Here is a 25850-nt window from a genome sequence, read left to right as displayed (position 1 = left end):
CTAAGCCCTGAAAACAAAATAAAACAATGAAAATCCATGTTCTGTTTCTGTTATTAATTGTCCTTGGTACAACACACATGATATAAGACACAGAATTACAAAAACAACAGTTTCACAAGCATAACCCCCACATGCTGCCCAACTTTTAACTACAAAAACCAAGAATCGAGAACCGATTTATGGTTCTTTCCCAGGTTACGCCCTCGGATACACTCCAAGTCCAGCACTTGCGAATGATCCACAAAAAGATTAACCTGTAAACGAATTTTAATAAAATTATCAGCAACCATACATTTAAAAGGCAAAAATAAACAAGTTATAATTGTTTAAAAGGAAGGTAATTGAGAAAGTACATTGGGACCATATTGCTTAATGAACCATTCGGATGTTTTGGCATTTGATGCTTCAAACATGGTCTTTTCGATTCCTAGACGCCCGATCACCTTTGCAATGATATCCGCCCTAACAGAATCAGCATATTTACAGACGTCTTCAGCATCGATTAATATCATATCCGCTCCAGCTTCCAAACATCTTTCAGCTTTTCGGATCAAGTAATCAACGTCCTCCACTCGTTCTGCATTTAAAGTACATTTTATCAGCATTAACATCAAAATTATCATGAACGTTAACATTAAAACATGAGAAAGAATTATTAACTCATACCAGACGTTCGATGCGTTGGAACAACATAGGAACCATATGCTCTTGCATGGGTTGGAGGAATGTCAGCCTTGTTAAACTTGACAGTAAATTGAGGTTTGGCTTTTAGGCCTTGGCTTTTAATTATCCGTATGTATCTCAACAGGGTTTCTTCAGGAAGCTCGAGTGAACCCGTGTTTAGCTCAATCGTATCAAATCCCAGTTGCTTGCATTCCTCTATGTATTCTTTGAAAGAAGATGAACCCTTTTGCAGCAAATGCTCAGCCCAATCACCAGTGCTAACATATACATCATGTTCATGGGCCAATTTTGTTGCTTCTTTGATGAATGATTTCGGCATTAAACTTTCAGAGCCTCCGGTAAACTTTAGACCATCAACAAATTGACCCATTGACTCCATCATATCCTGTTCCAAGCAGGAAACAAGTACATATAAGAAAAACAGTAAATCAATATAGCTTCCACAAGTATTCGAATCTAATTTCACGTGTGAAGACTACAAAAAGAGCTTCAAAGAGGTTAATCTATTGGATATCCACAATAATATAATTTTATTTTTCAGTACATATCAAATAATACAAGTTGATGATATATATAATATAGTTAACTGAAGGAACGGCATAGTACGATCACATTATCCCGTGTAAACAATTAGGGAAATGCCACTTGCTTCAAGAAACACACAGTATTTACAATTAGGCGTGCAAACGAGCCGATCGCTCACGAGCTACTCGATAAAAAGCTCAAAACAAGCCGAGCTTTTTCAAGCCCGAGCCTCAAATAAAGCCCTCGCTCGGGCTGGAGCCTTGTATGGGAAGCTCGTTTAGGCTCATCAAGCCTTGAGTATTTTTAAGTTTGACCTTTTGGGACTTCTATATATTAAATTCTAATAGAACATGTGTTAAATACAATGTTTATCTTGTTAATTTGAATGTATATCTAGTTTATTAGAAACGTGATATATACAAGGAGAGAATCCCTCTATTTTTGGGGATAAAATCGCGTTTCTAATAAACTAGATATACATTCAAATTAACAAGATAAACATTATATTTAACACATGCTCTATTAAATTCACACTGCACAGCTGAGCTCAAGCCAAGCTTTGATGCTTTTAAGGTACTACACGAGCTCGAGGCCTCGAGCCAAGCTTAGGCTTGTTTTAAGATTTTCACAATATATATAAAAGTAATTAAAAACATATATAATATAGTTAACGAATAATAGAGGAGCCGAGCCCAACTTGTAAAAACAACTCACGAGCCGAGCTTGGCTCGTTTACAGATTGCATAATACAGGATGAAGAAGAATTAATCTCGAAAATCGAAATCAACATTGAATTGCAGTCAACCGATCTGATCAGAAAACTCTCCTACGCGTAACGACTATATTCAGTTGAAGAAAAAATTATTCTCGATATCAACATTGAAATGCAGTTAACCGTGATCTAATTAGAAACTAACAGAAGCTGATTATGCACCCCAAATTCTCCTACGTGTAGCGCCTATATTCAGTTGAAACAACAACTGATCACAAATTCGATACCGAAATGCAGTTAATCGATCTGATCAGAAACTAACACAAGCTGATCACACACGCCTACAAGGACCAAATTCTCCTACGTGTAGAGACTATATTGTATATTCAGTCTCGGGAAGATGTAACCTCGAAATCCACACTAAAATGCAGTTAATAGCGATCTCAATGGAAACTAGCACAAGCTGATCATCACGAGACACATAACTCTCCTACGTGCAGCGACTAATTCAGTCGAAGGAAGAATTAACCACGAAATCAACTTCATACAGACAATACAGTTAGCCATAATCTAATTAGAAACTAGAACATACATAGATTACAGCTTATTAGTACACGAGCTGATTAAGCACCGTGTAGAGGTCATATTCAGTGGACGGAAGATTAATCTCGAAATGCAGTTAATAGTGATCTAAATCTAACCAGAAGCTATATTCAGTTGAAGGAAAACATATTATGCAGTTAATCGTAACCTAATTAGAAAGTAACACAAGCTAATTACGGACGAAATTCAAAATTCTCCTAAATAATTTAATATAATTATTGAGTCGTAATAACAATTAATAATGAAATGAACGTTGAAATGTAAGTAAATGATTAGAGACAGGCGGAGTACGGATACCTGAAGCAAGTTGTGAGAGAAGAAAGAGGTGTGATTAGGACCACGTTACGCCGAACCTTCGAGGCTTTTCGGGGCGGTCTAAGTCCTCGGTGAAGCTCTTCCATCGGTAAACCGCCATGGTTGATCACACCTGAACAATTGATTCAGATTATTATTATTATGGAGAGAAATTGGTGAAATGTAGAAGCTGGTAGATAAAGCTGGAAAGAGCGGGTTCTAGAAATTGTTAGAACAAGCCCATGATCATAATTTATATTTAAAAAAACATGAACATGAACAAGGCCATGTTCGTGTTCGTTCAGCTCGTTTACAGCCCTGGCTATACGTTATGGTGGACAATTAAGAAAAATTATGTAACAGAGTAAAGGTGTTAATGGAAGCAAGTTATGTTAAAAACTTTGGGGTTATTGTATGGTGAAATAGCGAGGTTGATTTGTGTAACTTAATGTAATTTGGAGTTGATTGTGTAAATCAATGAAAGCTGGGGTTAGCTCATGAAAAAGGTGGTAATGATGTTGATTTTATAACTTAATGAAACTTCGGGTTAGTTGTGTAAGAGGTTGTTTTGCACCTAAAGGCTATCTTTGAATTAGTCAGCATTATGACTCATCAGAAAAACACCTCTAAATTCAGGCATCGGGCTTTCCAAATTTGTAAAGTACGGTAGCCTAAATACAAGAAAATCGTCGTTCTAAAAAAAATTTAAAAAATAACACTTTGTAATTAAAATTGACAAAATTAGAAATTAGTCTAACTTTACAACAATTAAAAACCTTGCATAATATCGATTTTTTTACGGTATCTAGTAAATCGCCATGTCAGCAACCTCCCTACTCTATTAACTTGCCAAGTCATGATTCTTGCACCTCTATTGTTACCACGTCCTAATTCTTTTACAATCAAATAGAAAATAGATTGATCAATTTTTGTTATTTTATTATTATTATTATTATTACTTTATTTTTTCTTTTTTTGCATTTATAGGGATATCAAAAACGGTTGATGAACAGACACTTTCCTCGTGGCTGGTTTAATCCATCTGGCCCAATACGTATGTGAAAATTTGACACGAGCCCAAACATAAACGTCGTCGCAGACTTATGAACTCCACCAAGTAACATGAGACAAAGATTAATGGGTCGACACGAAAACAACTTGTTTATATTATTATATATATATCACAGTTAAACAAGTTGTTTTCGGAGGTCATTCGTTTGTTACAAAGGTTAATTGTTCGTTAGGGAGGTAACTTGTTCGTTACAAAGGTTAATTGTTCGTTTAGGAGGTCATTCGTTCGTTTCGGGGCCATTCGTTCGTTATCGTTACGGAGGTCATTCGTTCGTTACAGTGGGCATCCGTTTGTTTCAGAGGTCATTCGTTCGTTACGGATGTCATCCGTTCGTTACAAAGGTCATTCGTTCGTTAGGTGGTCATTCGTTCGTTTCGGGGGTCACTCGTTCGTTTCGGGGGTCATTCGTTCGTTACGGAGGTCATTCGTTCGTTTCGGATGTCATTCGTTCGTTACGGAGGTTAACTGTCGTTTCGGAGGTCATTTGTTGCGTTAGTATTTACCCTATGAAAAATATCAATTCCAATATCTGATATACAAATTCACACTTATTAACAATCTATACTCCAAATATTTCAAATCCAGTAACCTAAATCCTTAAGTAAGATTAGAGTATATAATATTTGAAAATGAGTTTGTTAATTGTTAATACTCACTGGTCACTATGGCATTTTTCAAGTTTTAAGGGAAAATATGATATTAATATTATCACAAAATATAAAAGCATAAAGATGTAAGTAATAACTTTCTTATGCTAGGTGAAAAGATACCCTTCTTTCCTTTCGAGCCATGGAAAGAATCCAAGCTAATCCCAACAGCCAATCAATCTTACAACATGTTCTATCATATGCACTTCAACCTCATACACTGTTTCACTTTATTCATTATTCCTCTTACACTCCATGTTTATAAAACCCACAATCTACTTCTCTCCTCCATCTTCTCTAACCTTACAAGCACAACAAATATGGCCATCAACCATCAAATGTACGGTCAGAATGCCGGTCAATACCTCATGCCATTCGTCTGTTTATTGATCATAGTCATGGATCTCACAGCTGGCATTCTCGGTATCGAAGCTGAGGTTGCTCAAAACAAGGTATGTTTCAAGTTTCAAGTTACAACACACGATAACTACCCTTAATAACCTTAATATCGCGTATGTGTTAATGGGTCCTTTTTAAGGTACAAAATCTAAAAGTATGGATGTTGGAGTGTCGGGACCCGAGTTATAAAGCGTTTAAGCTCGGGTTTGTTGCTTTGGTGTTCTTGACATTTGCACATGCCATTGCGAACTTGTTTGGCGGCTGCCATGTTGTATGGTCGAAACCAGAGCTCGAGCGCGCTACTTCTAACAAGCAATTAGCCATGGTTTCACTCTTCCTCTCATGGTATGGATTTTTCATTTTTCACATAATATCATTTGCTTTAACCAAATGTACCTAATGCAGTAAGTGTTGTACCAGGATAACCTTAATTATCGGATTCTGGATGTTAATTGCTGGAGTCTTGGCTAACATGGAGTCAAGAAAACCATGTGGCGTTTCAAACCATCGTTACTTGTCGATTGGAGGCATTGCGTGCATCATTCATGGCATGTTTGCGGTTTCTTATTACATTTCTGCCCATGCGGTTGCGAAAGAAGAAAAGATGATGAACCCACATGGCCCGCCCATGCACCCACATGTCCCACCAATGCACCCGCACGGACCCATGCACCAGCCCGCCCCGCCAGCACCTGTTTGAATCCAAAATGTGACCTAACCTAACCTAACCTAATCCAGATATCTTCAGTTTTCTTCTTCTATTTATTTCCTATGTTTTTTATTTATGTTTTGTGTGTTTTTTTTACAGCAAAAGGCATATAATTTGTTCATAATCTTTCATTGTTAATGAAATTCAAAAATTTTATAGCAAGAATGCTAATAATGACTCCACGCACACAAAACATCGAACCGCGTACTTAATTTTCTGTCACGAATATCAATCGTAACACCAACATGAAGCCCTAAATCAAAGTATTTATCTTTTATGGCAATTTGCATAAACACCAATAATAACTCGATCGTAACACCAACATGAAGCCCTAGATCGAAGTATTTATCTTTTATGGCAATTTGCATAAGCACCAATAATAACTCAATGTATGCACAATGCTGAACCGCATACTTGATTTTCTGTCACTTGCAGCTATTATACTATCATCGATCCTAACACCAAAACGAAGCCCTGAATCAATATATCTATCTTTTATGGCAGTTTGCAGAAGCACCCTTGTGAATAAAAACCCTAAAGCAACTTGAAGAGATCCATTGATTTGTTCACATTAAGCATGCATACTCATTAACAGAAACATACACAACACGGTTAATAACTCACTTTACCAAACGCCCAAACTCGCTCACAAACATAGTAACATACCAAACAAACATATTACACGCGTCACAAAATCTAACCTTTTAGCACTTCATAACTCCCAATTCCTAAAAGACATATAAGTATATAACCATAATCAGGATATACCTTATTTAGCAACCAATTTTGCAATCGCATTAAACACAATCTCCGCTTACTCTTTCAACTCATCCACCTTATTCATAAAATGCTCAAACTCTAGCATCTTAATATTCATCCACTTCTCTTCCATCTCAACCTTATTCGCTCCCGATACCAACTCTAACCCCTTAATCATTATCACCGCATCTGCAACCGACTAACCGTAACCCTAACGAACCAAATGGTCCGACCCACGGCTCACCGGCTAATTATGGTTATATGCGTAACCTAACCTAATAACTCTAACCCCTTAATCATTATCACCGCATCCGTAAGACTGTAACCGACTCACCGGTAACCCTAAAGAACCCAGATGGCCTGACCCACGGCTCACCAGCTAATTATGGTTATATGTGTAACCTAAGTACCTAACCTAATCCAGATATCTTCAGCTTTCTATCCCTATTTTCCTTTTCATAACCTTTTGTGTTTTATAGCAAAAAACTTGATTTGCTAAAAATCTTTCATTTTTAATGAAATGCAAAAACTTTATGGCAGTAACGCTAATAACGAATCGATGTACGCAAAACGTTGAACTACATACTAGATTTTCTGTCACTTCAGCTATCAAAGTGTAACGATTTCCTAAGTCCTAACACCGAAATGTAAGCCCTGAATCAAAATATCTATCTTTTATGGCAATCTGCAGAAGCACCCTTATGAATAATAAAAACCCAAAAGTAGCCGATAACCATTCACATCAAACACACATACTCATTTAACACAAACATACACGACACGGTTAACAATTCACTTTACCAAACTAGCCCATAACCACAGTAAAGTACCAAACAAACATATTACACAAACACAAACACAAAATCTAACCTTTTTAAACTTCACAACTCACCAACTCCTAAACACATATAACCACGAAAACATAATGTACCTTATGTCCTTATTTCGCCACTGACTTCGCAGCAAGCGCATTAAACACAATCTCCGCTTGCTCCTTCAACACGTCCACCTTCTTCATAAAATGCTGCAGCTCCAGCATCTTCAAATCCTTCCACTTCGCCTCCATCTCGACTTTCTTCGCACCCGAAACCAACTCCAATCCCTTACTCATTATCGCCTCGTCCGTAAACGGCATCCCCAACGATCCCAAACAGTCCGACTGCACCACCTTCGCCTGCACCTGCACAGATTTCGAATCACCATCGTTCCCATTCACGGGCCCCACAATCTTAACACTGCCACCCGTTTTCGGAGTCTTCGGAGTCACATTGACTTTAACTTTGACTTTCTTGGAACAAGAAGTCAAACCCACATTCCTAATATTATTACCACCACCCCCATCCCTCCCCCACAAATGTTTCGACAACTCGTACATTTTCTTCTCGTGCGGGTTCGAAAAGGACCGGACTTTCCCCTTGGTTTCGACCCGGGCGACATTGTTTTCGAATTTCTTCTTCAATCGTCTCGCCTTAGCCAGCATCTGCCTATCGTTAACATCAACGTGCAACGATTGCTTAACAAATTCATGGAAATCGTTGACGTCTGCAGCCGGGTCTTTCCCTTTCGCCTTTACGTAATCGATCATGCCTTGAATTAGCTCCACTTCGTTCTCTTCACTCCATAGTCTCTGAAACAATAGCTTCTTTTCACCATTATTATTATTATTAATATTATTATTAACGACAGCAACAGCAGCAGCATCCGGGTGGGTTTTGACCCGTTTGGTTGGATCAAAGGTTTCGATGTCGGAGGTGGTTGTGGGGCGTTTGTTGGTGGGTTGATTTGGGGTTTTGGATCTGGGTTTTGTGATCGGGTCGGGTAATTGGACGGAAGGTGGGGGTGGAGGTGGTGGTGGTGGGTCGGAGTCGGGTTCGGATCCGTCGGATGAAGGTTCGGCTTCGTCGCCGGAGGATGAATTGGCGGGGTGGATCTCGGATTCGGATCCGGCCATTGGTGGTGGTGGTGGTGGTGGTGAGATTAGGGTTTGTGAAATTGGGGGTATTGGAATTGGTATTGGTAGTCGGTGGTGATGGTGAGTGTGTATATGTATATATGTATGTATGTATGTATATGTATATGTGTGTGTGAGAGGGTGTGTGTCGAAGGTAAAAACGATAAGCACGAGATCGGACAAACTAAGAGTGGAGTGTATATCATCACTTAACGGGCCTTGTGAGATGTGGCTACGTGTGTATATCATCCCGGTTGATTTTTTAGGAGAGGTCCTTGGCAATAGTTAACCAAGAGCTTTGATGTTTGTGTTGATGGGTGGTTTTATCTGCTTGTTGGGAGCTTTGACGTTTGTGTTGAGGGGTGGTTTTACCCGTTGATTTTTTAGGAGAGGTCGTTGGCAATAGTTAACCAAGAGCTTTGATGTTTGTGTTGAGGGGTGGTTTTATCTGCTTGTTGGGAGCTTTGACGTTTGTGTTGAGGGGTGGTTTTACCCGTTGATTTTTTCGGGAGGGGTCGCTGGTGCAAGCTAACTAAGAGCTTTGACGTTTGTGTTGAGGGGGCGGTTTTACCTGATTGTTGGGGTTTCTGTTGACGGGATGTTTTATCTGTTCGAGGGGGCGGTTTTGCCGGTTGATTTTTTTGTGGAGGGGGTCGTTGGTATGAGCTTTGGCGTTTGTGTTGGGGGGTTACATGTTTGTTGGGGTTTCTGTCGACGGGAGGTTTTATCCGTTCGAGGGGGTGGTTTTACGAGTTGATGTTTTTAGGAGGGGTTGTCGGTACAAGCTTTGACGTTTGTGTTGAGGGGGCGGTTTTACCTGTTTGTTGGGGTTTTTGTTGGTGGGAGGTTTTTAAATCAGACCAGAAGTGTTAAATAGCTGGAGACGGTTGAAATTCCGTCACATGACTTGGAAAAAATGTAGCTTAAAAACATTTGGAGTAGAGATTGATGTAGTTTTGAGGTTAATACGCGACGGAACGGGGACACCCAAAGTAAAGATTGAGAAAACTAAGGTTTTTTAATTTCTATTAACAATAAGGGAGAATTCAAAAGATCAAACATTAGAGGGGCGGCTATTGAATCATAAACGGGAAGGGGAAAGGTGATGTGGTACCCTTATCATAATTGTGAACATTGATTCACCATGTCAAGGGCGGGAATGAAAGGTGGAATGCGGCTTGGCTTTATCGTTGAAGCTGATGGTTTGTGAGTGAGGGAGCAAGGAAAGGGAGGGGATAGTGGGAAGTTTGGTGGTGTTGCCATGAATGGAGAGCGGCTTGGGTGGGACAACTCACGCCATTCTTACAACAACGGCAATGGAATTGGAGGAGATTTATGATGAAAATCTCACAACAACGGTAGGTGAGAATGAGAAAACATAAAGTAGCAGTTTTTTTAGAGATCACAAGTCATATATATTGTGGCGGATTATTTAAACTTTCCTTTAAAATTTAGAGGATTGTTGAATTTCATTAAATGAAGGATTTGGAAAAAATAGCTGCAAACGGTTGAAATTCCATCACACGTAGAGTTGGAAAAAATGTAGCTTAAAAGCATTTGGAGTAGAGATTGGTCTAGTTTTGAGCTTAATACGTGGTAGAACGAGAACATCCAAAGTAGAGATTGAGCAAATTGAGCCTTTCTAGTGATAACAGGGGGGGGGGATGACGAGGATAACTCAAAAGATTATAAACATTTAGAGGGCTGGACATGGAATCGAAAATTGGGAAAGGGAAGGGTGTTGTGATACCTTTTTTTCTTGACGGTGAACAACACTCCATCGCGTCGGGGATGGGAAGGGAAGGTGCAATGAGGGTTGGATTCGTCGTTAAAGGGTTGGCTTAGTTGTTGAAGCACATTGTTTATGAGTAAAGGAGCGAGAAAGGGGAGGAGAGAGTGAGAAGTTTGGTCAAATGGCTAGGAAAGGAATGCAGATTGGTCGGGGCGAGTACTACCAGCCTTACATCAACAATGGTGGTGGAGATCTCTTACTCTCTTAGGTAGAGCAACCAATGAAGATCTGACAATGATGGATGAGAACGAGCAAACATAAAGCAGCAGTTAGCGTTATTTATAGTTCACAAGTTATCTATATTGTGACGGATTTTTAAACTTTCCTTTGGAATATGGAGGATTATTGAATTTCATTAAATGGAGGATTTGATTTGAATTAATCTCAATTTCAATTTGTTTCCCTATCCAACCAAGCATGCCAACAATGAAATTCTATTTTGAATTCTTGTAAGTTTCGCGAGCCAATTAACAGGCCATCAGTTTCATGCTCTTTCACATGTACCATTGGCGAATTAATAAAATTCAAACCGTACACACTTTAATTAGGTATGAAATGTTGAACAGTTTCATATTACTTATTCATTCGGATTAGAATCCTTTTGATAGGTAAATACATTCAGGTTCACATCTAACCATTAAATAACGTATATTTACACTTATATGACAAATGTTATAAACATCTTTTAACTGTTCTTCTATATAAGTTGTGCAAGTTGTATTTATATGTTATTATTTGATTTTTGAGACCTATGATAACTAAGGCTCTTTGGTCTACATAGTCTAATTCGAGTGACTCTATGTAAATATTTGCTATAACAATAATCAAAATATTTAACAATTATTTAACTTTGGACCTAAAAGTTTATAAAAGTTAAAACATAGTACAAGACTACAAGACCTTAACCGATTTGCATTTATAATCACCTTGTTAATTGATCTTCAAAACTATAACGTCCATTTTAAAATGCGGGGTGCATATCGTGACCAAAACATGATTCGAAAAGAATGCCGATAACGAATAAAATGAAATTAGTGCGCTATATTAATGCTTATTGTTTCTCGAGGCTTCGTTACTCATATTTTTGTAGTCCTAAGTGCTTTATCAGAAAGTATACACCATGTACACGCTTAGAAGCCAAGTAGATACATAGAGAGTTTAGACAAACCACCATTTTGAAAACATATTTTCAAAAGTTATATTGAGTAAACTGCGGTTTTCGTTCCCGTGGTTTGTCCAAATCTATGATTTTAGTTCCATAGTTTCAAATTTGTGATTTTCCTCCCTGTGGTTTCATTTCACTTGCAATTAAACCCAAATTCACTAATCATGTTATGTCTGGTTGTTAAATCCATCAGCATGCCCTTCACGCGAGGGACAGTTTTGCCCCTTTTCTCTCAAATAAACCCCAGTGTTAATTCTCAAGCCCCTTCACGTGAGGGACTAGGGTGTATTTTGGGGGAAAAGGGGGACAAAACTGGCCCTCATGTGAAAGACACGTTGATGGGTTTCACGGTCAGACTTAACATGTTTAGTGAATTCGGGTTTAATTGCAAGTGAAATGAAACTACAGGGACAAAAATCGCAACTTTGAAACTATTTGACTAAAACCACAGATTTAGACAAACCACATGGATGAAAACAACAATTCACTCAATTATATTAGAAATAATGAGATAATCATATGATGCAATTTTGCATAGTGTATTTATGGAATAGAAAGATATGACTATGTAATGTAATACAATTACACAATTTCGTGACAATTCTTAAAAAGTGAGGACACGATGTCATGAAACTCAACATGGTCGTGTAATTAATGGGAATATGAGAATATGGCTATATGACGCCTTCTACATAATAATGTGATGAAACTCGCTGCCCTTAACCCTTTAGTTTTCAACAAGTATGATTGTCTAGTGACCTTATTAGAACAAATTATTACACCAGTGGCCTATTTAGGATACTTTCAAAAATTTATTACTATTCTATGAAATAATCCCATTGTCTATAAATGAAAATAAGCCTTTTGTTTAAAAAATGATCATGAAATACCATTATTGTCCAGTTTAGTCAATCAAGTCATCAAATGTAGGGCTGTAAAAGAACTGAACGAACACGAATAAAGTCTTGTTCATGTTCATTTGTTAAGAAAATAATGTGTTCACGAACGGTTCACGAACACTTACCGAACAGGATTATATGTTCGTGTTAGTTCATTAAGGAAATTAATTTGTTCACGAACACAAATAAAATGGACAGAGCCTAGAGATTGAGACCGATGCATTCATCAATGTGAATAATGAAATCATGTAAACGAATCGAATGAACATGAGCAACGGCATGTTCGTGTTCGCTAATTTAATTTAACTTTAAAAGAACACGGATAATTAATCAAACAAATATTTATGTTCATGTTCGTTTATTTAAAAAGGGACATTTGTGTTCATTTTTTTTAAATCTAAACGAACATAACTGAACAAAGATAAACGAACATACATGAACAAATGTAAATAAACACAAACAAACATAAATAAACTTGAATAAAAACACTTAAATGAACACAAATTAACAAATATAAAACCTTTAAGCAGATGACCTATATAGATAACATTTTATTATTTTTTATTAACACATAAACAAACATAAATAAACTGACATAAACAAACATAAATAAACGAACGTTCATGAACATAAATGAACAAACGGAACATGTGTTCATGTTCGTTCGTTTAATTAAACGAACACAAACTTTTTATTTATGTTCGTTCGTTTATTAAATAAACGAATATAAACGAACTTCCCGCTGAACAGTTTACGATAGTTCACCGAACATTCGGTTCATTTACAGGACCTAATCAAATGTCCTCTTTTGTAAAATCACCATTTTCAATTGAAATTTAAAGCCCTTGTAATTAGCCCTGGGTTTCATCCAAACCCATCATAGGATTTTGAAACATTTTCAATAAACTAATGCTTATGACTTATGACACAATTTTCTTATAAACTATAATTTAGACAAACTATATTATTATTATTATTATTATTAAAAGTATAACATATTCAATTTCTCGTAAAATATTCATAAGCACACATGTTATACATTAAAATCAATTTGCTATCAATTACACATCACACATGTTTTATAAGTGTAATGCATATACAATTATTCGCAAATCTATCCAACTTAATTAACACATCAAGCCAATTTCAGTTCACATCTTACTCACAAATTAAAAGCAACATTAAACAAAGATCAATTAAACCTGATGAAACAAAAAACTAATTATCAAATATATATCTCTAACATGCTTCCAACGACTAGATACATGTAGGACTCGAACAGAAGATTTTAGATTTCACAAGCATGTAACATGTTATACCTATTCAGATACATGTAGCACCATTTTTGTTGAATTTTGAAACACTTACTGTCACTACTAGAAAACAACTTATTTCCCTCATAATCATAATTACTTGAACACGTAATTAAAATAACTTTCATACGAATTCTAACAAAAAGACCAGCATCGATTTTGCTACAGTATTTTTAGTTAGAATATGATTTCTCATTGGAAAATTGTTTCTAACTCTCTTAAAAAAACATTAATCAATTATATTCATTACTTCTGTTAGAAAACCGCTGAAAAGTATTATAAATATAATTATTAATCTTACCTATATTATTATACATTTATTTGAAAGTAGTAGCAAATTAGAACAATAAATAAATAAACAAAATAGGTTTTGATAAAAATTTGTTGGAACTTTACAACAAGAAACTTTTGTAACAATGTTGTAGAAAAGGTCGTTGGAAAAAAGATTCAAAAGATTTTTTCCAACATAAGTTTTTCTCACGCACCTTTTGTAAGAAAATGCTAGAAAATGGGTTCTTCAGCAAAAAAAACACATCGTAAATAAATGACTCATTTTCTAGCAGAGCGGTCTTCGTGATTTTTTTTATCATACGAAAGGGAAAGTCAAATAACATGAAGTGAAAACTACTTCTATATATGCATCCTACAAGATTACCATTTATGATACTTTAAAACACGTTTTGAGTGGTAAAAAAGAAAATAATACTATGACTTGAAATAAGCCTCAAATTGTTTCAAATGTGCTTTTATGTATTTGTGCTTAATTCCAACATTGTAGCAAATTTAGGGGGTGTTTGGGATTCTTTATGAAAATTTCTTATAATTTTTTAATAAGTTAATAAATTACAAAAGTGTAACTTAATAACTTTTTCCTCACACCGAAAACAATTTCGAAACGCCTTACTAATTTTCAAAAAATTAATACGTCATAAGTTGGTGAAAATAAGCAATCTCGAAACCCCCTTAATTATAAATAACCACAAGGTTAAATCGAAACACAAATTATGACTAGATATGAAGAAGACCAGAAAACTGAATGATTCTAATACAATTGAATCATGACTACTTGCATAACAAATAAAATAGGAAAAAGAGAATAGGAATAACTTGAAGATGAATCCACATAAGTCACCGTATACTTAACAAGTCCATTAGTCAGAAGAGGTGTACTCATATGAGCCGTCTTTTTATATAAAAAAATACCGTTCGAGTAGAACCCAAAACTATATTACTAGCAACAAGATTTAGCACAACCCGACGACTCATCTTGTGCTCATCATGCTCGTTTTGTGCTTTGATAGCAATTCCAACACGACTCACAATGCTACGAGTGTTTCCAACCAAAACTGCAGGACGAGTCAAATCATCAAACCACACGTTTAAAACTCGATAGAACCCCGACAACCCAATCGGACCCATGCTTGCAACACTCACCTCTTACCCATGTAGCAAGCATGTTAACATATCATTCATGATATCTTTTGCTTTATTGGCACCATATATCGTATATGTATGGTTATCAATTTTTTTCACAAGATATTATTATGGTCTAAGTAGAGGTGCTCAAAAATTCCGAACCCATAATTGAACCTGAAAAAAAAAACCATAGGAACCGTTTTTTTTTATAGTTGGGTTCTTAATATCGTACCCGACCCTATCCGTAGGGTACATATATGATATGCATTTCAGTACCAAAACCCGACCTGGAACCAAACCTAATTTGTACTCGGCAATACATGAAAACCAGAATCAGATCCATACCCGAAACCGGGTTTTTCCAATACCCGATTATACCCAAAAAAATACATGAAAACTACCGGAAAAATACCCAAAAAAGTCCAATCCCTTAAAAAACTCAATCCATACTCAAAAAATACCCAAAAAAAAAACCCAAAATAGGGTATTTTTTTCAATACCCGGAAATAGGGTATACCAATACCCGATTTTAGTATACCCGGTTTTATACCCGACCAAAACCCGATGCATAGAGTATTGTGTTTAGAAATAACACCCGGACTCATAACCAACCAAGGTTTCACCAATACCCGATGTTCCAACACCCGGTTCCATACCTAGAACCGGGTATTAGAAAAACCGGATTTGTGAACTGTGAACTCTATCAAGTAGTTAACTGGTCAACAAAAATAGAGCCCATTAAGTAGTTAACTTCAATCACATGCATGAGACACGACCCGGCCCAACATAAAGCCGATAATAATATTCGAAGAGCGCGTAGATCGACATTTCAAATTTTGAAAAATATCTGGAGCCTCTCTCTAACCCTAACGTTCCAATTTTCCCCTCAAAACTATTTCAATCCTCACATCTCAAATCCTTCGATCGGATCTCGTATCGGAGGATCACTTCATCGATTCGATGGCTTCTCGCAACCAAAACAAGCCTCCGGTGACCGTAAGCTCACTTCTTCGCACCTGCTGGTTTCGATTACTGTTGGTTGTGTGTGTTGCCGATTAGTTTGAAAACAGTTAAGTGTACAGTGATGCCAATGGTGTACTATTTGAATTAGTAGCTTATGTATTGCCTATTGTTTGAATGTTATTGATGCGAATGCAGTCTAGGGATGAACTGCTGGATATGTGTAATGTTATTTTTTATTCTTAAAGTGCTTTTGCTTGTCGATACTGAAAGCGGTACCATGCCTTCAGTATATAATGATTCTAATCATGTGTTATTTGGATTTATAGCTCATGTATTCTCTGTTCATACTTCTGATGGTGGTTAAGTGTTCAGTGCAATTGTTTCGCTATGCAGTCGATATCGCCGATATTCCCGATATCAGTGTTTTAAGTCTTAATTATAATGTTATTGTTTTAAGTCTTAATCAATTCTTACTTGTTACGATTGTTAGTGTTTTGCAATTTGCAAAAGGTTAATTTTTTTAATGGTAGGAGACTATACTGAATTATTTGTGTTAAATTGCTATATATAAGAATTTTACATGATATTAAAATTACCGATATCCCACCGATATCTCACTGCGATAACCGATATCTCAGATATTGGTCCTTGACCGATATCCGATATTTTTTTCCCATTAACTGCTTAGTTGTTTCGGTTGTTTGGTTATGATTTACGGTCAACTTGTGTTGCGTGTTTAGTTTCGTATTATAGGGTACTAATCTTATTTGCGATTGGAAAGTTGAATCGTGTTTTGTTTTGTTAATGTTTTGAATGTTATCGACTTATCATGGAATATTGTGGAGAATTTAGTCTAGGGCTAAACTGTTGGTTGTGTGGTTAAACAATTTCATATGTGATGTTTAGGATTTTTTTATAATTAGTCACTGATAGTGAGTTTGTTATAAATTGCAGAAAAACCGAGTGGGTGATGATGCACCTTTAGATAAGCGTAGGAAAATAGCGGAAAAAACGGGTGGGCTTATGTCCTCTACATTATCAAGTAGAGGCAGGCAAGCATTAACCCCAATGAATAATCATAAGGAAGTTTCTGTAGCACCTTCTGAAGCTGAAGCGCCAGAGAATGAAATTATTGAATTCACAAAGGAAGAGGTGGATGCATTGTTGAATGAGAGGTTTAAAGGGAAAAAGTTTGATTCAAAGGTTTGAAAATTATATAATCTATTATTGTTTGAAGCGACTATGCTATCATCATGTGTGTTATAACTATTTGCTGGTCATTTTCTGCATTTTCAGGGTAAACAAGATTGGATGACAGAGTACTTAAAGAAGTTGAAAGTGTGTATAAAATGGTTTCAAAACAGTTTACAAGACCTTAACGTGGAGAAGGATAACTTGCGTGAGACGCTTGCTTCATCAGAAAGAAAATGTGTAGAAACAGGTTTGTGTTGTTTTACTAGGTTCCAAAGAATGTTGTTTTAGTATGCTTTAAGTTGTTGATCACCTGCATATGTTTACAGAGGCTGCGATGAAAACTAAAGAAGAAGAACTGAATGATATTATTTCAAAATTGGAAGCCAAGGTTTCTTCTCTGAAAGAAAGTTTGGCAAAGGAAGAAATTGAGAAACAAGTAAGTTGTTTAATCAATACAACTCCTTAGTATCCAATTATTTTTTTTTGTTTGTTACATTTTATCTATAATTTTGTATACATTCTTAGGATGCCCTTGATTCTCACATGAGAGAAAAAGAAGCTAGGATGGCTTCAGAAAAGACTCAAGATTCTCTAAGGGAAGAACTTGCAAGGGCTGTGCAGAATGCATTGAATGCTAATGAGAAGGTACTATAAAGTCAACAGTCTTTATTTCGTTTTTAGAAGATTTATTTAGTTATATGTTTTTCTTCATAATGTTTTCAGCTAAAAGCTCAAGAAGACAATTATAAGAGGTTGCAAGAGTACAACACTAGCCTGCAACAGTACAATAGTAAACTTCAAAATGAACTTAAAGCAGAAACTGATGCAAACAAACGAGTATTAAATGAGAAAGCTGCAATACTTGATAATCAAACCACCTTGAAGGGTCATTATAAAATGTTACAAAATGAGTTTACTTCCGCCAAAGTAAGTCTATTGCCTTCCACATTTGTCTTTTAAAATCATATGTTTTTTATTATCAAAATACTTATATTGTTTTTATAATTTATATGCCACTTTGATGTCCTTTGTTTCATTACTACAATAGCGTAAATTAGCAAAAGTAATATGTTGACATATAATGATTAAGTTTGTTGGCATTGGAGATAATATTTTCTTGATATTGTTTATGGCTAAAGAAATCTAATTTTCCAAGTTACAAAAGTTTTATGTTCAAAGTTGAAACTCTCTAGGCTTTATATATATAATTGAGTAACTGCACCTTTTTATCTTAACTATAATTTGAAAAGACATCATTATTTGCTGTGATTTTTTAACTATGATTTCATCTTTTTGTGAACTTGTGTTGCAATAGGAATCCAGGGATGCAGCAGTTAAACAAAAAGAAGATGCAAAGAGAGAAGTTGATGTCCTTAGAGCAGAACTACAACAAGTCAGAGAAGATCGTGAGAGGCAGTTATTACTGGTTCAGGAGTTAACTTCTGATCTTAACAAAACTAAAGAAAATGCCGGGCGCACTTTTGAAGAAGTGAATAACTTGATCATAAAATCATCTGCTTTGGAGGTTTGTTAACGTGGTTTCATCTTTTCTTTTGGATTCACAGTTTTCTCTGGTAAGTTGTTTCAAAGTAACATTTTTAACCCATTTTGTAGGATACGTGTTCTTCCCAAAGAGAACAAATATCTTTATTGCAAAATCAACTGGCTGCAGCAACCCAAAAACTTAAGGTACTGTGGTTCAGTTTTTATTGTTTCATTCCTTTTAACTATGTTATTATGTTCTAAAAACATGAGCTGATTAATGATTTTCAATTAGATGGCTGATATGACCTCATCAGAAATAAGGACTGAATTTGAGAACCAAAAACAAGTTGTATCAGACCTACAAGATCGTTTAGGGGACGCAGAGAGTAAACTTTTAGAAGGGGAGAATTTGAGGAAGAAGCTCCATAATACCATTTTGGTACACCTTCTTGTTTATTAAGAATGTTATGGTAAATAACATGTTAGACTTACATAAACTGACATGTTTTTCCATGCGAATGGTTTACATTATTTTTTTTTGCAGGAGCTGAAAGGTAACATCAGAGTGTTTTGTAGGGTTCGACCTTTGTTGCCTGATGATGGTCCTGCAGCAGAAGCCACCGTCTCTTTTCCTAGTTCTCTTGAATTAGCTGGCCGAGGGATCGATCTACATCAAAGTGGTACGGGTTTTATGCAATTGACTTGGGAATTGGAAAGTTTATATTGGATAAATATAATCTTGTATTTTAATTCTATAGGCCAAAGGTATCCTTTCACGTTTGACAAAGTGTTTGACCATAACGCAACTCAACAAGAGGTCTTCATGGAGATATCACAGTTAGTGCAGAGCGCCCTCGATGGCTATAAGGTTATTATTTATTTTTTCAAATTAAATATACAAAACCGTTTTGAGATGTTCTTTCATTAACTGTTTTGATTTGATGTGTAATTTTCCACCTTTATTCGCAAATACCAAAACTATTCCTCTTTCTCTTGAGTTTTGATTCTCAAACGTTCCTACCTTTTCATTATTGATGTTAGTTTCTAATGTGAAATAAATTATAAATTATCAAATAAACTCAAATACATGTCTATGTTGTCTTTGACAGGTGTGCATATTTGCTTACGGACAAACGGGCTCTGGAAAAACTTACACGATGATGGGCCGTCCCGATGCACCTTTGCAAAAGGGTTTAATCCCTCGTTCTTTGGAACAGGTGTTCCAAACTAGTCAAGCCTTAGCTGCTCAAGGTTGGAAGTACAAAATGCAGGTGATTCACTATTCTTTTCCAACTCTATATTAACATCTGTCTCACTAAATATAGCTTTCAGATGCTAATTTTCTCTTTCTAAACCTTATCAGGCTTCAATGCTTGAAATATACAACGAAACAATTCGTGACTTGTTGGCACCACGACCGGTTAGTGGAACGGAAGCGGGCGGAGCTGGGAAGCAATATGCAATCAGACACGATGCTGATGGCAACACATTTGTGTCTGATCTTACTATTGCTGATGTTTTTAGCATAAAGGATGTTTCCACTCTTCTTCAGCAGGCTGCACACAACAGGTATATGGCTACATATGTATAAATATAAAAGCTTGACAACTATTTTCACATGGGTCAAATTTCTCTGTGCTTACAAATATTTTTTTTTGTGTTTACAACTGTTCTAGAATTATTACAAGTTTATTAACATTACCTCGTGTTGTATTTTCTTTCAGGTCTGTTGGTAAAACCGACATGAATGAACACTCTTCAAGAAGTCACCTGGTGTTCACATTAAGGATTTACGGGGTTAATGAGGTATTTATTATCAATCCAACTACCGAAAGGTTTTATATTAAGTTAACCTTTCTTGACACATTTTCTTGTTTTGATAGAGCACTGAACAACAAGTTCAAGGGGTGTTAAATTTAATTGATTTGGCTGGTAGCGAAAGGTTGTCGAGAAGCGGAGCCACTGGAGAACGCTTGAAGGAAACTCAGGTTCAACCGTACCTTGAGACTATTAATGCACGTAGCGTTTTAAACAAAAACGTAATTCTCATTTTTATTTGTGCTTGCATATTCAGGCAATTAACAAGAGTCTTTCCTCATTGAGTGATGTTATTTTTGCATTGGCAAAAAAAGATGATCATGTTCCGTTTAGAAACTCTAAACTTACATATCTTCTCCAGGTAATTTCTTAATTAATATATTTCTTACTGTTGTAGTCTTTATATCTAGGGATGATAATGGGTCGGGTTTTGGCATTCCCGAAACCATACTTGGATAGCAAAGCCCATCCCAAACCCGTCGGGTATAACCGGCCTAAACCATACTTGACCATGTTATCTTTTATTTATTCCTAAATAAGGTTTAAAATTATGTTTATCTTTAAATGCCAAAAATGTAAATGCCTTTTCTTTACCCAAAAAAAGATTTTGAAGAACTGCAAAGGTTCTTGTTAAAATTTTGAGAAACAACTAATCATTTACATTTTTATGATACCAAAATCAAATGTGTAATCCTTTTCGTATAAGAAATAAGATTTATTTGTTTGAAACAATACGGTTTGATATTATATTTATCTTTTTTAATTAATTGTAGCCATGTTTGGGAGGCGACTCAAAGACACTGATGTTTGTAAACGTGTCACCCGACCCATCTTCTGTTGGCGAATCTTTATGCTCGCTACGGTTTGCTGCAAGGGTGAATTCATGCGAAATTGGAATCCCACGTCGTCAGACAATTAAACCATTGGATTCTCGTTTGAGTTGTGGTTAAAAATACATGAGTGACTTGACAGAAACAAAGAAAAGGGGCGATTTATTGTTGTTTGTCATATGCCCAATGACAGTATCACTAGTATATTTGTTTTCCAATGAGTGCAGAGGAAACATGTTTGATGAATTTAACTTGTAATTGTGTAGGATTTTGGTTTCTGGATTTGTTGTAACTTAGTAGATTATTAGTATATGATTCAGTTATGTTTTCATAATTGATATTTCTTTGCGTATAATATATTGGAATGTTTTAATATAGTGTTGTTTTACTAGTTTGAACCGAGTTGTAAGATATTTAGTTACTAACTATTTTGTTTTATCATAATTCATAAATATAGAATTTTTGATACGATCGAACGTAGACTCGTGCATTGTATAGAACTGGCGATAATGTTAAATGGAAAAACAAGTTATGTTTGAAAAACGTGTTATGGACTCGATACGGGCATACACATTATACAAGTGGTATAAGGTTATAAGACTATATGGGCTGTATAATTTGCCACACAAGTATATAATGATCCATGATTATGGCTTGTTTCGCGGGAGGTGAATTGACAATCGATTAATTGAACGCGAATTAAACACAATATTTGGCACAATTCATTGATTTTATTTATTAACTCCAAATTTGATCATTTCTCCCATTAACTCTAGTATGAATTCTTTGGGGTTATATAGAGACTCGATTTAGTTAAAAACGAATGCAAACTCCTATTTATCTATTAAATAAAAATTCATCTCCATCTAGTAAATAAAATAGATAACTACATCTAAATGCAATACTTAATTAATTAATGAGATTGATCATTAGTGTGAATTGGCCCCATCTTCCCGACCCATAACTCGGGTTGGGGAATTAACCCCAACATTGTTTTTAATGATAATGATGCATCTATGAATGAATATAACTTATGCATATATGAAATCATGATTGACATGTGAATAAAATTTATTAGTCAAAAAATAGAGGATCATAAAATATTAAAATAAGGTTATGAGACTTAAATGATGAAGATGATGCTAAAGGAATGAAAGGATATTAGTAATTTAATTAAAAGACTTAATATGAAAATGATGAAAATTAAATATCACTAAAAACTCTTTTCTTTTTGTAAGTTAAACATATTATAAGAACTTTTGAATAAAAACCAAGTTTTATATGCTATCTAATTTAAATAAAAAATATTGAAAATGCCACTTTTGACTTTTGATATCTATTGGGACATATACCCTAATGATTTATTAATCAATGTTACTTATCAACAATTATAAAATTTGTTTGTATCTCATCAGATGTATCAGTGCAAATGACAAATCATACAGAGACCCTGTGGGCTGTGACACCATCAAGAATTTGCTGGAACATATTTTTAAAAAATGGGTCCCAATTTATGTTTATCCAAAACAATCATTGCTATTATAAACTTAATAATTTCATAAGTTATCAGTAAATAAAATTTGAAAAAGAAGGAAAATGGATGCTGATCAAGAACTCCCAAATCCAAGAGTTGCCAAGATTAATTCAACTGAAACATGGGATTCATATCTTCAACAATCAATATCTGATGGTACCCCTGTAAGTATTTGCATAAATTATTTAGAATTTATTTTATTAAATCCTAAAAATATAAACTTTTTATAAAATTTTTCATTTGATCTTTGTTTTTTTGCATAAACTGTTATTAGTATATGCATATTTATCATCTTGAGAAAAAGCCTAATTTTTTTCTTCAATCTTTTTTAAGGTTTTGTGTAGTTGGAAGTAGGGCTGTTCAAAAAGCTCGATGCTCGAAACTCGGGCTCGCTCGATAAAAGCTCGAATAAAACTAGCTATAAAAAGTTGATATGAAAGGCTCAGCTCGTTGGCTTGATCTTAAGCTCGTTTAACTTCAAAATCAAGCTAGAGCCTAGCTAAGTTGCCTCGTTTAATTTCGAGCCCAAGCTTGAAACCACCCTGGCTCGACTCGGGAACAGCCCTAGTTGGAAGTGGAATACCTGAGAATTTATTTATTAAAAATTTGAACTTTTTATGAATTTATTCTATCTGATCTTATTGTATTGCAGAAACTGTTATTAGGCTTTTGTTGGTTGCTATATAATCTGATTCTAATTGTCTGATCTGAATTCTGATTCCAAATCTCAAATTCCATTATGAGATAGGAATCACATGTAAAAAAAGTCAAGTCTTTTGGTGTCTTTTTGTCACTTCTAAGTGACAAATTCATGATATGAAAATCAATTTGGTGTTTAAATTTTGTTGGATTTTTTTTTTGTTTTATTTAATTTTCATATTGTGTATACTTAAATGGATTTGTGTTTCTATTTTATAGATTGTGGCACATTTTACAGCATCATGGTGCATCCCCTCAGTGGCCATGAACCCTTTTATAGAAGAATTGGCCTTGGTTTTCAATGACATAGTCTTTCTGACAGTTGACGTTGATGATTTTAAGGTAAATCTTGCAGCCTATATACGTTATTCTTGGCGCGCTTACACCACAATTTAGTAGTTGTAGCGCATAAACATGCGCTACGAAAGTGATTGTTTTTTTTGTTCGAAAGTTCACTTCTTTATGGGAAATTGATAGGGAATGCAAATAAATACTTGATGTGTGTTTATGTACTTTATTTTGATTCTCAAAACTCTAGAAAATATCTTTTTAATGGAAACTATGTATTTTCATGTGAAATTGATGGGAATATGTTCTTTTCGGTGATGTGTTTAAATGTGCATCAATTGCTATTACTTGTTTTAGACTCAAAAGTTTGCATCTTAAAGGAACAAACCTTTTAAATCTTGCCACATCTAGTGACCACTTCATCGTGCAACTGGTATTTTTCTGTTGAGGTGGCAGCCATATAGGTTGCCACGCCACCGTCGTCACAATGAGATCGCCACACGCCCAGTTTAGAAGCCGTAAAAGGTTAATTACATACAATAGCAAGATTTGAAAATTTGGTATACTAATAAAGTTAGTTTTATAGTCCCATATATTATATATGCAATATACAATAGTTTGATGTTATACAAACACCACCCAAAAAATATACACTAATGTGCTATTACATCATATGGACCATATAATATTATACATGCCATATGATGTTATACGGTCACCTCATATCACGATGGTTTATATGAAAGGCGAAAAATAGCATACGGGTGGCAAGCCATATTTACTTTGTCGGTGTTCCCAGCAGTCATTTCTATGTTAGTCAAACCTGCTATATGGGCCCTATGATTTGGTATTCGTAAGGCCCATATAAGTCATATGACCATTTATGCACCTTGTATGCCTTACAGCCCTAAATGACGTGTCAGTGGTGTTTGTTTAGCCAAGCTAGATATGTTTTAATGCAATTTACTCTCATCTTGAAATTTAAAATTAAGAAATATTTGCTAGAAATAGAATGAAAAATGTATAAATGTTTGTAGGAAATAGCAAGCAAATATGAGGTGAAGGCAATGCCAACATTCTTGTTAATAAAAGAAGGTGTTGTAATTGGGAGACTTGTGGGAGCAAATCCAGAAGAGATCAAGAAAAGGATTGAGACCCTTCTTCAATCCAACAGCCAGTTTGTTGTCTAGTGCTACTCCACAAGTACCTTGTGCTTCTTTTCTTGTACATTCCTAACCCAATCTGTGTGCTGTGCAACTTGGTTTGTGGACCCTTTGTGATTCTTGTTTGTTCAAAAGTTTGTGTGAGATTGGTTTTTGTTCACCCAATTTGATCTTTTTGTGAGTGGCACATAAAGCATATTGTCAACTCCATCTTCCCATTAAAATAAGTTTTTTAACTGTATCATTCAGTTTTTCAAAAAAGAAAATCTTTACATGTTTTATCATAATTTTAATAATATTATTTCCATTCTAACAACCCATGTGACATTGTTATCGACATCAAGTATACACAAATATGTAATGATTTCCTTAAAAAAGCCAACAAGATTATGAATTTTGGGACACTTGAATGTGGTTTCTATAATAGACAAGCTTCTTAGTGAAATAAGGTCATAGTATAGGGGTCTATTCTGTCAACATCATGCTCTATTGTTACTCAAATAGGTATTAACTCCTAGCACGTTGCACCGGGTGCGTTAAACCATACAAAAATGGATGTCAAAACGTTGAATCTTGGACGCATGTTGCAGTGTGTTAACTCAAACATCGTGATATATTAAAACATGAAACATCAAAATTTAGACCAAAAACATAAAATACTGTCAGAATAACCAAATCGTAACGGTAAAAACTTACCTAAAAAGGAAATAGAAGAACTAAAAAAGTCTTTAATGCTATATATTAAAACATGAAACATCAAAATTTAGACCAAAAACATAAAATACTGTCAGAATAACCAAGTCGTAACGGTAAAATCCTACCTAAAAAGGAAATAGAAGAACTAAAAAAGTCTTTAATGCTTAGATGACTTCTACATTATTACATAAAGACTTATATCAAAACACATATAATAATAAGCACTTTGCAAAGATATTC

General features: G+C 35.3%; 5 protein-coding genes across 5 annotated transcripts; 3 read left to right on the top strand and 2 right to left on the bottom strand.

Moving 5' to 3' along the window:
- Positions 1 to 149: 149 nt before the first annotated feature.
- Positions 150 to 1066, bottom strand: LOC143611798 (protein HEAT-STRESS-ASSOCIATED 32-like). Its single transcript, XM_077085941.1, has 3 exons — positions 667 to 1066; positions 354 to 577; positions 150 to 254 (listed from the first exon to the last, which is right to left on the bottom strand). The coding sequence occupies exons 1-3, from the start codon at positions 1064 to 1066 to the stop codon at positions 150 to 152; spliced, it is 729 nt and encodes a 242-aa protein (XP_076942056.1).
- Positions 1067 to 4857: 3791 nt separating this feature from the next.
- LOC143611809 (protein DESIGUAL 2-like) lies at positions 4858 to 5721 on the top strand. The gene is made up of 3 exons (XM_077085948.1): positions 4858 to 4989; positions 5076 to 5281; positions 5357 to 5721. Exons 1-3 carry the CDS (start codon positions 4858 to 4860, stop codon positions 5634 to 5636), a joined length of 618 nt encoding a protein of 205 aa, XP_076942063.1. The 3' UTR covers positions 5637 to 5721.
- Positions 5722 to 6206: 485 nt separating this feature from the next.
- LOC143610824 (GLABROUS1 enhancer-binding protein-like) lies at positions 6207 to 8355 on the bottom strand. The gene is made up of 2 exons (XM_077085197.1): positions 7161 to 8355; positions 6207 to 6363 (listed from the first exon to the last, which is right to left on the bottom strand). The coding sequence occupies exon 1, from the start codon at positions 8353 to 8355 to the stop codon at positions 7345 to 7347; it is 1011 nt and encodes a 336-aa protein (XP_076941312.1). The 3' UTR covers positions 6207 to 6363; positions 7161 to 7344.
- A 7522-nt stretch (positions 8356 to 15877) lies between these two features.
- On the top strand, positions 15878 to 21438 carry LOC143611788 (kinesin-like protein KIN-14D). Its single transcript, XM_077085932.1, has 17 exons — positions 15878 to 15936; positions 16858 to 17106; positions 17200 to 17344; positions 17424 to 17533; positions 17623 to 17742; positions 17821 to 18024; positions 18413 to 18622; positions 18712 to 18786; positions 18875 to 19021; positions 19127 to 19262; positions 19341 to 19450; positions 19692 to 19853; positions 19946 to 20151; positions 20307 to 20388; positions 20466 to 20570; positions 20657 to 20761; positions 21174 to 21438. The coding sequence occupies exons 1-17, from the start codon at positions 15901 to 15903 to the stop codon at positions 21348 to 21350; spliced, it is 2379 nt and encodes a 792-aa protein (XP_076942047.1). The 5' UTR covers positions 15878 to 15900; the 3' UTR covers positions 21351 to 21438.
- A 1378-nt stretch (positions 21439 to 22816) lies between these two features.
- Positions 22817 to 25119, top strand: LOC143611777 (thioredoxin-like protein CXXS1). The gene is made up of 3 exons (XM_077085926.1): positions 22817 to 22928; positions 23683 to 23805; positions 24789 to 25119. The coding sequence occupies exons 1-3, from the start codon at positions 22827 to 22829 to the stop codon at positions 24939 to 24941; spliced, it is 378 nt and encodes a 125-aa protein (XP_076942041.1). The 5' UTR covers positions 22817 to 22826; the 3' UTR covers positions 24942 to 25119.
- Positions 25120 to 25850: the final 731 nt, after the last annotated feature.

The sequence above is a fragment of the Bidens hawaiensis genome, unplaced genomic scaffold (assembly GCF_021521415.1).
Source record: "Bidens hawaiensis isolate Kalapana, Puna unplaced genomic scaffold, B.hawaiensis_p1.1 tig00002236_1, whole genome shotgun sequence".
Lineage (NCBI taxonomy): Eukaryota > Viridiplantae > Streptophyta > Magnoliopsida > Asterales > Asteraceae > Bidens > Bidens hawaiensis.
This window is presented reverse-complemented; position numbering and strand designations above follow the sequence as displayed.

What these genes read in the sequence shown, in the direction of transcription:
- LOC143611798 (XM_077085941.1), bottom strand. Translation starts at nt 1,066, where the DNA reads ATGATGGAGTCAATGGGTCAATTTGTTGATGGTCTAAAGTTTACCGGA. An exon ending in TCCAACGCATCGAACGTCTG is followed by an intron (nt 578 to 666) that starts GTATGAGTTAAT and finishes CTTTAAATGCAG; the next exon opens with AACGAGTGGAGGACGTTGAT. An exon ending in TTAAGCAATATGGTCCCAAT is followed by an intron (nt 255 to 353) that starts GTACTTTCTCAA and finishes ATTCGTTTACAG; the next exon opens with GTTAATCTTTTTGTGGATCA.
- LOC143611809 (XM_077085948.1), top strand. Translation starts at nt 4,858, where the DNA reads ATGGCCATCAACCATCAAATGTACGGTCAGAATGCCGGTCAATACCTC. An exon ending in CTGAGGTTGCTCAAAACAAG is followed by an intron (nt 4,990 to 5,075) that starts GTATGTTTCAAG and finishes GTCCTTTTTAAG; the next exon opens with GTACAAAATCTAAAAGTATG. An exon ending in GTTTCACTCTTCCTCTCATG is followed by an intron (nt 5,282 to 5,356) that starts GTATGGATTTTT and finishes GTGTTGTACCAG; the next exon opens with GATAACCTTAATTATCGGAT.
- LOC143610824 (XM_077085197.1), bottom strand. Translation starts at nt 8,355, where the DNA reads ATGGCCGGATCCGAATCCGAGATCCACCCCGCCAATTCATCCTCCGGC.
- LOC143611788 (XM_077085932.1), top strand. Translation starts at nt 15,901, where the DNA reads ATGGCTTCTCGCAACCAAAACAAGCCTCCGGTGACC. An exon ending in AAGAAAATGTGTAGAAACAG is followed by an intron (nt 17,345 to 17,423) that starts GTTTGTGTTGTT and finishes ATATGTTTACAG; the next exon opens with AGGCTGCGATGAAAACTAAA. An exon ending in GATCGATCTACATCAAAGTG is followed by an intron (nt 19,263 to 19,340) that starts GTACGGGTTTTA and finishes TTAATTCTATAG; the next exon opens with GCCAAAGGTATCCTTTCACG.
- LOC143611777 (XM_077085926.1), top strand. Translation starts at nt 22,827, where the DNA reads ATGGATGCTGATCAAGAACTCCCAAATCCAAGAGTTGCCAAGATTAAT. An exon ending in CAATATCTGATGGTACCCCT is followed by an intron (nt 22,929 to 23,682) that starts GTAAGTATTTGC and finishes TCTATTTTATAG; the next exon opens with ATTGTGGCACATTTTACAGC. An exon ending in TTGACGTTGATGATTTTAAG is followed by an intron (nt 23,806 to 24,788) that starts GTAAATCTTGCA and finishes AAATGTTTGTAG; the next exon opens with GAAATAGCAAGCAAATATGA.